The sequence below is a fragment of the Lithobates pipiens genome, unplaced genomic scaffold (genome assembly GCF_037356315.1).
Source record: "Lithobates pipiens isolate NorthernLeopardFrog02 unplaced genomic scaffold, aLitPip1_a1.2 Scaffold_30, whole genome shotgun sequence".
In the NCBI taxonomy this organism is placed as follows: domain Eukaryota; kingdom Metazoa; phylum Chordata; class Amphibia; order Anura; family Ranidae; genus Lithobates; species Lithobates pipiens.
This window is the reverse complement of record NW_027507791.1, coordinates 151,179,266-151,191,706: the sequence shown is the minus strand read 5'-3', so window position 1 is coordinate 151,191,706 and position 12,441 is coordinate 151,179,266. Positions and strand designations below refer to the sequence as shown.

Below are 12,441 nucleotides of genomic sequence, written 5' to 3'. Positions count from 1 at the left end.
AAACTTTGTTAAAATAAATTAAAAAAAATATCTGTTACCTTTTAGATATAGTACTTATGTGCCTTTTAAAGTCCACAAAATTAGAATTTTTTTTTCCGTAATCATTATCGGGACGTTGGCACATTATTATCGGTGTGTTCGCAGTGTCACCCTGCGACAACCACCTTTCAAATTGCACAATTCTAATTTCAAAACATTCTTAATAACATAATCCAGCAAGGCTCCAAATAGCCTCTATAGCAAGTCCGCTGTTTTTTTTTTTTTTTTTTTTTTTTTTTAAGATGCCTGGTCCGCAGACCAGCATTTCAGCCAAATCAGGCAACGTAGCACTACTGCTGATACTGAAGCTCTAGAGAGCAAGGGGGGGGGGGCATATTTAAGACTTATGCACACAGTGGTCCGCCAGCTCAACGCAGACCAGGGAAGCCTGTTGCTTCTCCAACTGACAGTGCGACAATTTAGCCCATTCAGTAAGCGTTAGCCAGGGGGGGGGGGGGGTTTAACAATCGGAGATGTCCATTTCTTCAAAAAAAAAAAAAAAAACTCTCCTCAAAAGGGATAGCACACCACCATGCATTTCAGGACTGAAAAGGCCTGCTGCGGTTTTCCCCAATTCTTGTACATAAGCTTATCAAAATAAGTTGGGTAAGCAAACCTGGGACCTGAAAGGCAACGACACCTCTGTAGATGTCATCCATGAGGTGTACTGTGTAAAAGCACGCTGTTCTAGAAGGAAACAAGCACCCAGCGCTAGAGGCAAAAAAAGCTGAGGCTACTAGAAAATGGCCGCCTCAGCAAAAAGCATGTGTGGGCGCCAGGAAAATGGGCACCGGACTTCAAGAAAAAGTCTGACAGGAAAAAACTGGCTACAGAAAAAAAACACCTTAGATGGATCTGGCAGAAATCTTCCTTTATCTGCAAAAAACTACAAATCTTTAAATAGTGCGATGATCGCGCTTAAAATGGTTGTAAACCTTTACAACACACTTTGACCTACAGGTAAGCCTAGATTAAGGCTTACCTGTAGGTCCAAGAAATATCTCCTAAACCTACATGGTTTAGGAGATATTTGCCGAAAGACAGGCACCGCTGTCTACGGCGCATGCGCCGCAGACAGAGGCATGCAGGCGCACTGAGTGCGGCACTGTCAATGGCGAATATGCCACGCGTGGCAGCTCCCGTGCACATGCCCGGGAGTGACGCCATTGCGGCTTCGCCGAATGACAGCAGCAGAGCAGCGAGACCCACCGAGAAGATGGATGCGCTGGACTACAGGGGACAGTGACGCATAGTAGTCCATTATGCTTTACCTTTGCAGGGAACGAAAGAGGAAGTAAACTTATCAGGGTTTACTTCCTCTAAGTTTTCGTGAAATATCTAAATGTTTTCATACCTTGCCCAAGGCATTGAACTATTTCACTCTCTTCGGGCAGCAGAGATCCTTTTTCTTCCCCATATTGCTTCAAAATGGTGCTCTGCTTAATAACGTGGAACACTCTCCTTTAGTAGTTTTTGCTTTATTGGGCGCACCTGGCAAATTATCACAGGTGTACAAGATTTTTTCAGTGATCAAAAGAGCCCTGAGACACAATGCCATCCATGAGTTAAACTGAAAAACAAAAAATATTTAATCTTTGACACTGAAATGAATGAATGAAATACTTGTATAGCACACAATGCAAACTGAATCGCCTCTAGGCGCTGTGGAAGTAGAATTTGCAGGGGCGTGGCTTGGAGCCGGGACGAGATGGCCGCATGTTAGTGTAGCTCCGTCCGCGGGAGTCCTATTAAGCCTTCTTTTCCGGAGCCATCGCCGCATTCAGATGGGGAAATCACGGGGACAGCGTTCTCAATCCCGCTCGCGCTCCCCGAGGAGCTCCGAAGCCCCGACGGGGCGCGGTATACCGGAGCTGTTCCGTCCCCGATCACGCGAGGCCGAGGCTTCACCTCCGGCCTACCCAGAGGCCGCATCTCCCTCCAGGAGCTCGCCGCCGGCGGAGACCTCCCCACGAACGGACGGCCCGCTGAGCCCACACAGCAGGCAAACACTCACTGTTGCGGACCTCCGGGATGTAGCCGCAGACATTAAGAACTCCCTCTGGGCGGCTATAGGAGAGCTCCGCAGGGACATCCAGGCCATGCACACTAGAGTTACTGATGTGGAGGAAGTAACAGGCCGCCATGACTCCGCCATTAGGCAGCTGCAGCATACCTCTTCTTCCTACAACGCGCAGCTAAGAGATATGAATAGGTACATGGAAGACCTTGACAACAGGGGACGCTGTCACAACTTGAGGGTAAGAGGCATCCCCGAGAATGTTGAACCCGCTCATTTAACCCAGGCCACTACACAGATCTTTAATGATGTCCTAGGCAGACCCCCAGAAACCTCCCTGGAATTTGAACGTTTGCATAGAGCCTTGAAACCCAGGGGCAGGGACACAGACCCCCCCCTCCCCCCCCCCGAGATGTTGTCTGCTGCCTAGTGAACTTTAAAACTAAAGAAGAAATTCTGAGGAGGGCCAGAGACAGACGGCAGCTGCTGTTCCAGGGCACAGAAGTGAAGATTTTCCAAGATCTATCTCCCGTAACTCTACAAAACAGGAGAGGCCTGCGCCCCCTCTTGGAGGTCCTGCGCCGTAAAGGCATTCCCTACAAGTGGAGATTCCCTTTTGGACTTTCAGCGACTGTTTCGGGTCGCACCGCCATTTTGAGAGTACCAGAAGAATTGGGAAGATTCTGCGATGCGCTTCAGTTGCCTCCGATTGACTTACCTGATTGGTACAAAGCCTTCCGTTCCGACCATCTTCGCAGATCGGAACTCGATGGACACCATCCCTGAAAGAGATGATTTTCATATCAGGCGGCGCAGATCATCTTCGCCAAGCCCGCATCAGCAAAGAGCACATGGCGACAGGGCCTACAATAGCCCTACTGCCTCACCAGCTCACAGGCGAGCACGACCAGACGGCCCTTAACTCATCGCTACTTTTCATCTTTCAAGTTTGCAGGTTTATGCACTTTTGTCTACTTTACTCAGGATTCTCATTCGGTCCCGATGCTTTTTGGTGGATCTTCCCTCCCTACCTGGAGGACTGGGGGTACACTGGAACTGATTTATTAACTCGTACACCCCCGTTTGTTTTTCTGTTTTTTGTCTCCATTTCTGCCTTGATCAGTGGGGTGCCCCTCTCCCCCCCCTCCCTTGAACCCATGGGTCCCTCTTGACTTCAGCTACCTTTTTGTACTAACTTAGCCTGATCAGTTGCCATGGTCAGATGGCTGTTATCGAGCGACATCCTCATGTTGATTCGTTTGCAAAATGCTTTTTTTTTTTTTGTAAGTCGAGACAGGATTTATTTCGCTAAGGGGCTTTTCTTTCTTTTTGCAGGTACTGACATTGATATCGTTGGGGGGGGGGGAGTGGTCCCCCACTCTGCTATAGCCCCCCTTTTTGTTTTTGGGTTGTTTTTTTTTTGTAACCCCTCTCTCTCCCATTCTCATAGCAGGACCCTTCCACAGATCAGGCTGCTGCATTCAGCCAACTCGAAGAGGACCTCTTTCACGAATCGGCCTGTGATTTGATACTGTGTGACACTATTTCGTGATTGAAACAGGCAGTGGGGTCCATGATTCCTGCTTTGAACTGCCAAGATGATTATGTGGGGGGTGGGGGGGAGGCGGGGGGGATTGAAAGGTATGTGTCAGGATGCGCATGAGATGGACCATTGTGTTATTAGAAGCAGGGGGATGGTTAGACATATGTTAGTTTTTGCATGTCACATATCCCTCCTGGCTCCATTTTTCAATATGAAGCACAGTTCCGTGGATTAGTACTTTTATTGAACTTCCCTTGTTTTGTTTTCTTTTTGCTGCTGTCTTACTGTTATGTTTATCTCAGGTTACAGTGTCATAGTGCTATAATTTACCATCTTTCCCCCGCTTACTCCATATAGTAGGCTCCTACTACACCCGCGGTCTTTTCTCAAGGACTCCCACTGGACTGACCCCGAGAGGACTACGACCCGGACACCCTTCCACGCACTCACACAACGGACGGACTCCCCGACTGTTGACCCACTCCGGACTTACCGCAGAAGGTCAGGGTAAGGTAGCTGTGCTACACAACCCTCCGGCTTTCTCTCTTCCTTGTTCCCTTTTCCTCCCTTTTTCTTTTTCTCTTCTACATTTCCTTTCTCTATCTTTCCCCTTTACCCTCCTCCCTATTCCCTCTCTTACTCACCCTTTGCTCCCTCATCCCCGTATATTTCTCTCCGGCCTCCCCCAAACCGCTCGTCTTCCCACGAGGGGAGGATCTCCTTCCTAGCGCCAGACCCCACACTTAATTGCTCGCACATCACCCCACTCGATCTTGATTTTGGGGAGCCCGCATTGCTGAGCGCAGAGCTTGACCACACTACCGCACGCAATTTAGCTCACTTTTCACTACACAACTATGTCTAACTCAACCCCCTACCCCGGGCCCCTCCACTCTAAAAATCTGGTCGCAGAACATGAAAGGCCTGAACAGCCCCGAAAAACGTAGCCAGGTCTTAAACCTTATATCCAAACAGAAAGTAGATGTGGCATTCCTACAGGAAACACTTCCGTACTGGACAGATCCCTAACTTTATAAGTCGTAAATATCCTACAGCTTACCATTCTACAAACCCCTCTGCAAAAACTAAGGGTGTCTCAATTCTTATCGCTAGGCACGTCCCATGGCAGTTAGAAGAATCTATTATTGACCCAGATGGAAGATACGTCTTCTTGAAGGGTACCATATACAACAGACCAGTTACTCTAGCAAGCATTTACAGCCCTAACACGGCACAGGTGAGTTTTTTCCCGAAAGGTCGTGGACCTTCTCACGAACTTTCAGGCGGGTTTGACAGTACTGGGCGGCGACTTTAATGTTGTACTGCAACCCCTCCTGGATTCCTCGTTGGGGACGTCCTCCCTTCCCTACAGCTCTTTACGACAGGTCAGAACCTTACTGCAAGCTCTTGCACTACACGACGCTTGGCGCACTCTACATCCCACCACTAAAGATTACACCTTTTTTTCCACACCACACAACAGATATTCCAGGTTAGATTATCTATTCCTCTCCCAAAGAGACCTGCCTCTGCTCCAATCGGCTAGGATAGAACCACTCCTCTTAGCAGACCATCACCCGATCTCAATGCTCCTTACCCTCCCGATCCAACATAGAGCCACAAAAATTTGGCGCTTGGACGCATCCCTCCTTTCCTCTGAGACAGACATCAATGCTATTTCATCTAGCCTAAATCACTATTTCCAAGAAAGTACAGTCCCCGGGATCTCCCCTATAACGATCTGGGAAGCACACAAGTGCACCATTAGAGGGAAGTTTATAGAACTTGCCGCATTACGAAAAAAAGCAAACCAAGCCCGTATCTCCGATTTAGTCCATAAAATTCAACAGCTGGAACGAGCCCACAAACACTCATTAGCGCAGGCCACACTTCAAGACCTGACTGACACGAGAAAGCTCTTACAGGAGGCGTTGAACCGTAAAACTCACCGTAAATTTATTCTTACCAGAAACTGTTCTATGAACAGGGCAATAAAAATGGTAGACTCCTGGCCCAGGCCATCCGCACCAAGCGCATCTCCACTACTGTCCACACCATAAAGGATCCAGGGGGCACTGCACACACATCATCGGAGGATATTGCGTCCCAATTCGAAACGTACTACAAGAGCCTTTACAACTTACACGGCCCAACAACTACTCATTCGACCCAAAGACATAGGGAAATGCTCCTTACAAACTTCTTGGAGAAATATAGCCCCAGGAAAATTTCAGGTGAACTGGCCTCTGAGTTGGACAATCCTATCTCAGATTTGGAGCTCAGACAGGCCATCAAGCAATTGAAACCAGGCAAAAGCCCGGGACCGGACGGTCTGTCTGCCCCTTATTACAAGGCTTTTACGGAGATCCTCGCTACGCCCTTTTTACGGGCCTTTAACTCCCTCAGCGACTCAGATACTCCATTCCACCGGCTTTTAGAAGCCCACATCACGGTCATCCCTAAACCAGGGAAAGACGCTTCCCTCGGTCACCAGTTATAGACCCATTTCCCTACTTAATTCGGACATCAAGCTCTTTGCCAAAATACTGGCCAACCGCCTACTCCCGCTCCTCCCCTCTCTTATTGGCAAATATCAGGTGGGCTTTGTTCCTGGCAGGGAAGCCAGGGATAACACTATCAAGGCCATTAACCTACACCACTGGCTTACGTCCCGCAATGAAAAGGGATTTTTCCTGTCTCTGGATGCGGAGAAGGCATTTGACAGGTTGGCCTGGGACTACCTAGCTGCTGTACTCCAACACTTAGGCCTACCCAACAGACTGATGACCTTAATCCTGTCCCTTTATACTACCCCCACTGCGAGCATAAGAGTTAATGGCCACCTGTCGGATGCCTTCCCCATCCGGAATGGAACGAGACAGGGATGCCCTCTGTCCCCTATTCTGTTTATCTTGACGCTTGAGCCTCTCCTCCGCCGCTTGCATTCCAATGAAGACATTAGGGGAATTCAGGTAGCAGGACACACTCATAAGTTAGCGGCATGACATCCTTCTGCTCCTCAGCGAGCCGCTAACGTCTATCCCAAATGTGCTCAAGGACTTCGAAACCTTTGGCAAGCTCTCCAACTTGAAAATCAATTTTTCAAAGTCTAACGCGCTAAACGTTACTTTGTCTAACGAACTAGTTTCCCAATGCCAAACCGCATTCCCTTTCTCCTGGAAACAGGAAGCTATCACATACTTAGGAATTCAACTCCCCAAGCATTTATCCAACTTATACTCCAAAAACTTCCTCCCGCTGTCACGCTCTATCACCGAAGACCTATGGAGATGGGACAAACCCCACTTCTGGTTTGGCAGGGCAGCGATTCTCAAGATGAATGTGCTCCCTAGAGTCCTGTATCTTTTACAGACAATTCCCATCCAACTCCCTGCCTCCTTTTTTGTGCACCTTAAGCGCGCGTTCACGCAATTTTTATGGAAACAAACGCCCGAGAATCAGCTATAGCCAACTTACGAGCCCTAAAACTGTAGGGGGCATAGGTCTTACGGATCTCAAACTGTATTCCCTTGTCTGCCAAATGGTCAGAATCTTTGATTGGTCAGCCCATGGGCCGGATAAGGATTGGGTCACTATAGAAAACGCTTTCTCGAACCTACCCATCAACCACACACCCTGGATCCCCCCTTCTTCAGTACCTAAGGCCCTAAAAGAACATCCCCTAGTTTACGCCACCCTGACAAACTTTAAAGAAGCTTGCAAAAAATTCAATGTCTCATCCAATCCTGGGCCTCTCATGCCTATTCGGCTTAATCCCGCGTTCCCACCTGGCATGTCCGCAACCTTTCTCAAAAATAGCTGGCCACATAAAGAAATGTTTGCGCATCAGTTTTATAAAAATGGGGAGATCCTGGATTACTCTGCACTCCCGACAGAGGGGGATATTCCCCCCCCATACCTAAATGGTCTTACTTTCAAATACGCCATTTTCTTAAACAGGTACATAGAGAAGCTGAATTATCTAGGCAGCTGACACCTTTTGAGACCCTCTGCTCACAGGCCTCTCCCCAGCGCCACCTAATTTCGATGACCCATTCATTTCTCTCCCAGTCCAAATCACCAAAAAATTGGAAAGCATGTATAGCGTGGGAAAGGGATCTGCAAATGGAGATCTCGGAAGAGGAGTGGGAAAAAATCTTTATCATCACGCATAAAGGTTCCCTGAACGTGCATACCCAAGAGAACAATTTTAAACTTATTTCCAGATGGTATCGAACACCGGCTCTGATTACCAAGTTTAACCCAGAGATCCCTAACAAATGCTGGAGGTGCCTTGGTACTGATGGATCCCTACTACACATATGGTGGTCATGTCCCCATATCCAGAACTTCTGGACCCAGGTACATAGCATAGCCAGCTCCATTACTGACCTCCCTATTGAATTTACAGCTGCTCGCATGCTCCTAACACCATACTTCAATTCCAAACCGCTCCTATACGCACTCACTAGGCTTGCATCTACTCAACGCTGCCAAACTTTGCATTCCTATTCATTGGGGATCTCCCACTGTCCCCTCCACCACTGAATGGTTACAAAAGGTGGCAAAGATAGCTGAGATGGAGGAACTCATTTACATTGCTAAAGACGCCCCACATAAATTCGCACAGATCTGGGATAGATGGATAACTTTTCAAAGCAGCAACCCCTTGAACTCCGGGGCCAACTTGTCTTGTCCTATACTTAATGGGGAATCACCTGTCTGATCTAGAAAACCCCCCCACCCCGACCGCTCGGCCCCAGGTTGTTATTTCAGCTAGGCTGCTGGGCTGCTTTATCGATCCCACCCTCCATTCTGCACATAGACAAATGGGGGAGCCCGGAGAGAAAACCCCCCTTCCTAACCTATGTACCCGCTATCTACCCCCCATCCCCTCTTTGCTGTTCCCCCGTCCCTACTCTTTCCTTCTTTCTTTTTGAGTTCGCTATCCCCCCACACGGGGGTTAGACCTTCGACGTTGACACAGACACCCATCCCCAAGGACGGTTGCCAGCTTCTTACTGACGGAGTGAACCCCTTCCCGGCCCCTTACGCCTCTCTTCTGGCTGCAGTGTTACCGCCCACCCACCACTTCCCTCCATCATACTCCAGGGAAATAGCACGACAGCCCGATTGCTATGGACGACTGAACATCCCCGAGATGAACAATTTGCCGGTGATCAGCTACCCCCCCGACACTCATTGTGAGTACAATCTTAAAGAGGAAATGGATAGGAGTTGAGACGTAGGGGTCGTAGCACTGTGTTAAGCTTGAACAGGAGATGCTGGGAAGGTCTCACCTCCGTGTTCCACTTCAAAACTAAGCTCTCTCCGACTGTTCACCTGTTCTAGTACTTACATTGTTATTGTCTGTGATATCGACTTGTATTATATTTATGTAGTACACCAAGTCTTGCTTGTTACACTTTTTTCTTTGAAAATAAATAAACATTTTATGAAAAAAAAAAAAATTTGCATAATCATTTGGAACAGGGTGTATTCCCTAGGGTCCCTGCTAAAATAAAATATATATATTGTTTAGGGGTTATTAGGTAATTTTCTAGAACAAAACACAGATTTAAACTTGTAAATAAAAAGTGCCAGAAAAGGCCTGGTCTTCAAGTGGATATAAAGGTGTGCCTGAGCATGTAACAAAACCAGTCATTGAGTGTTAGAATATAAAGCACCAAAATGCATGTGCATTACAATAGGAAAGCTTGCCATCAGCTTATTATGCTTTGTAATTGTACATTTTCTAAGGTTATGAAAGGGGGGCAGACTCAGCCCCTAGTAATTCTTAATTATAACGTTAAATGGAAATTAATAAAAGGAGTAAGAGTGTGTGAGTGTAGAAATAACCTGTTGAAGCATGCACTCCACACACTGCCTCAGCCAGCTTGCCTTCTTTCCATAATGCATCCTGGTGTCATCGCTTCCCCAGGTAAGTGATGCTCATGCACCTAGCCATCCACATAATGTAAAAGAAGAGTCATCAGACCAGGCCACCTTCCATTTCTCCAAAGTCCAGTTTTGTAGTCCCTTTTGGCTGTGGATGAGGTTCTGTATGGCAGGGGTTGACAAATTTGCTTTGAATTTAGGAGCCAGTTTTTTTTTTCAGCTCCCGGGGTAAGGCCACTCATTTTCACCCCCTATCCGTAACTCACAATGGAGCACCCAGTCAATAACTCCATTGAAACGCTGTTAGATCAGGGGTATGGGCTGACCAGAAAGAGTAAGGCTGGCAACAGATGGAACTGGCTGGCACTGGCAGGTGGCACTGGAAGGCACGTGGAACTGCCAGATGGCACGGGCAGGCGACACTGGTTGGTGATGGCAGGTGGCCCTGGTTGGTGATGGCACTAGTTGTCACTGGCAGATGGCACTGATTGGCGGTGGCACTGATTGGCGGTGGCACTCGGCACTGGCAGGTGGCACTGACTGGCGGTGGCACTCGGCACTGGTAGGCACTGAGTGGTGGCAGGTGGCACTGGGTGGTGGTTGCAGGTGGTATTGATTGGCGGTGGCACTGGTTGGCACTAGTAGGTGGCACCGATTGGCGGTGGCACCGATTGGCGGAGGCAGGTGGCACTGGTTGGTGGTGGCAGGTGGTATTGATTGGCGGTGGCACTGGTTGGCGCTGGCAGGTGGCATTGATTGGAGGTGGCACTGATTGGCACTGGCAGGTTTCACACGGAGGAGCTGGCGGGACCCTGCTGGGGTGTGAAACTGACAAGTAACAGAGAGGTGGATATGTCAGATTTCAGCCTGATGTCGGGGTGGGCGGGGCGGGACGCGGCCGGGGTGGGCGGGACGCGGCCGGGGTGGGCGGGACGCGGCCGGGGTGGGCGGGACTCAGCAGCTATCAAACACCAGCCAACGATTGGGCTGCTTAAGAAAAGGGGCGGGCTATATACACGTAGCGGCCCACCCAGATCCCATTGGCTGGTGTTTGATAGCTTGCTGGGTCCCGCCCACACCCCGGCCGGGTCCCGCCCACCCCGACATCAGGCCGACAGATCCTCCTCTCTCCATTGCGTGTCAGTTTCACACACAGCGCAGGGCTGCAGAGTGTGAAGGAGGGAGGACGACGGCAGTCAGTGTTAATGCTGCTGCATGTCTGGGGCATTGATAGTGAGTGGGCTGGTGGCAGTTTAGGCGCCAGGTCGCGATTTCTGGTCGCATTGGCGACCTGGCGCCTGGGGTTTGTCGAGCCCTGCTGTATGGGCACTCTGACCAGTCTATGGCTATGCAGTCCTAGACACACCAAATTGCAATGCATCTTTCTAACGGAACCAGCATTAACTTTTTACATCTACAGTAGCTCTTATACTGGATTGGACTACATAGGCCAGCCTCAACTCCCCACGTGTGTCAATAAGCTTTGCAGTCCATGACCCCGATGCTGGTTTACCTTCCTTGGACCACTTTTAGTAGGTCCTGGCCAGGAACATTCCACATGAGCTGCAAATTTGGAGTCGCTCTGCCCCAGTTGTCTATGCATTAGAATTTGGTCCTTGTCAAAGCCTTACGCATGCTCATGTTAAAAAGAGGGGGCCCTGAATATGGGTGTAACACATTATGAAAGATGAACTTACCCTTTAATGCATTCAACATTCACTTGCTGCCAAGTATATACCAACCACTTGCACATGCCATTGTGAGAAAATTTTATGCATTTAACCTGTCATTGGTCATAGTATAGCTGATCAGTGTATAGAAAGAGGATGATTGTAGTGTCAGTTATCCTTTTAGTCAGGTTGGGGAAAACAGCGTTAGAGAAAATTTTTACAAAATACACTTTGCAGAATCATGAAAAAAAAAAAAAAAAAAAAAAGATTCTATTGCAAACATGTCTTTAATATGAGGATTCAAATAATATAATGCAATCGGGAATATGTTGCAATGTCCAACGTCACATGTTAAAATGTACCACAACTTTAGGCACAGTTTTTTTGCAGGGGCGTGCAGTCACACGGAAGTGCATTTGTCCATAGGTTTTGTTACTTACAAAACTGTATTCCAGTGATAGTAGAAAGCCAGCAGAGCAAGGTTTCCATTGTCCTAAGAGGAAGAGTAGAGGGTACTCTTGCAGAAATACTTGGTAAACATTACCTCTGAACTTGAAAACCGCTACCTCACAATAATACTACTTCAATATGAAGCAGGTAGTCACCACCCTGACTGTGGCTGTATAGCCAATGGGCAGTTTTGAGACGGCGCTTTTTCATGAATCAGGTCTTTCACTACTTGTCCATTTCCTTCTGGCGCAATCTTTCACAGCTTCGGAAAAGCCCACATGATATCACTGGTCTGGCAGCACAAACGAAAATGCAGGATGTTGTGTGTAACCTTAAATCAATGTAGCTGTGATAAGTAGCCATCCAAATCCTGGGGGGTGGGAGAAAAAAAACCTGTTACTTTCACATTAGTAGTGCAAGATCTTTGTTGACAATACCTCATCAAAAACAAGATTTTTCAACTTGCTTTACAGGTGAGTGCTATTCCATTTAAAGTAGGGCTAAGGCTAGGTTCACACCTATGAATGTGGCTGCGGGTGCAGGAATCTTGTGCTGCTGTGAGAAAATGTGCAGGCATGCCATTCATTCTGAATGGCACCCCACACGCAGTTCATGTACCGCAGCAAAATTGCATGTTCAAAACAATCATGAGATTTTCCTACGGCCACGTTTTGAAAAAAGTGCAGCCATTTTTCTGTGGGACACACAGGCATGGCAGCCCATTTAAATAAGGGCTGCCGTGCCCACAAACATATAGATGTGAACCTAGGGTAAATGCATAAAAAAAAAAAAAAAAAAACAACACCCCCCCCCCCCCCCCCAAC

General features: G+C 48.1%; 1 protein-coding gene across 3 annotated transcripts in view; it reads right to left on the bottom strand.

Annotated features, from left to right (window-relative positions):
* Positions 1 to 11,435: 11,435 nt before the first annotated feature.
* The window catches only part of KATNBL1 (katanin regulatory subunit B1 like 1), a 63,971-nt gene continuing 62,965 nt past the window's right edge, over positions 11,436 to 12,441 (bottom strand). For all 3 annotated transcript variants that reach the window (XM_077464950.1, XM_077464951.1, XM_077464952.1), the window contains exon 10: positions 11,436 to 11,987. In XM_077464950.1, the coding sequence (XP_077321076.1) occupies positions 11,955 to 11,987 (33 nt within the window). In that variant the 3' untranslated portion in view covers positions 11,436 to 11,954. The remainder of the gene's footprint in view (positions 11,988 to 12,441) is intronic.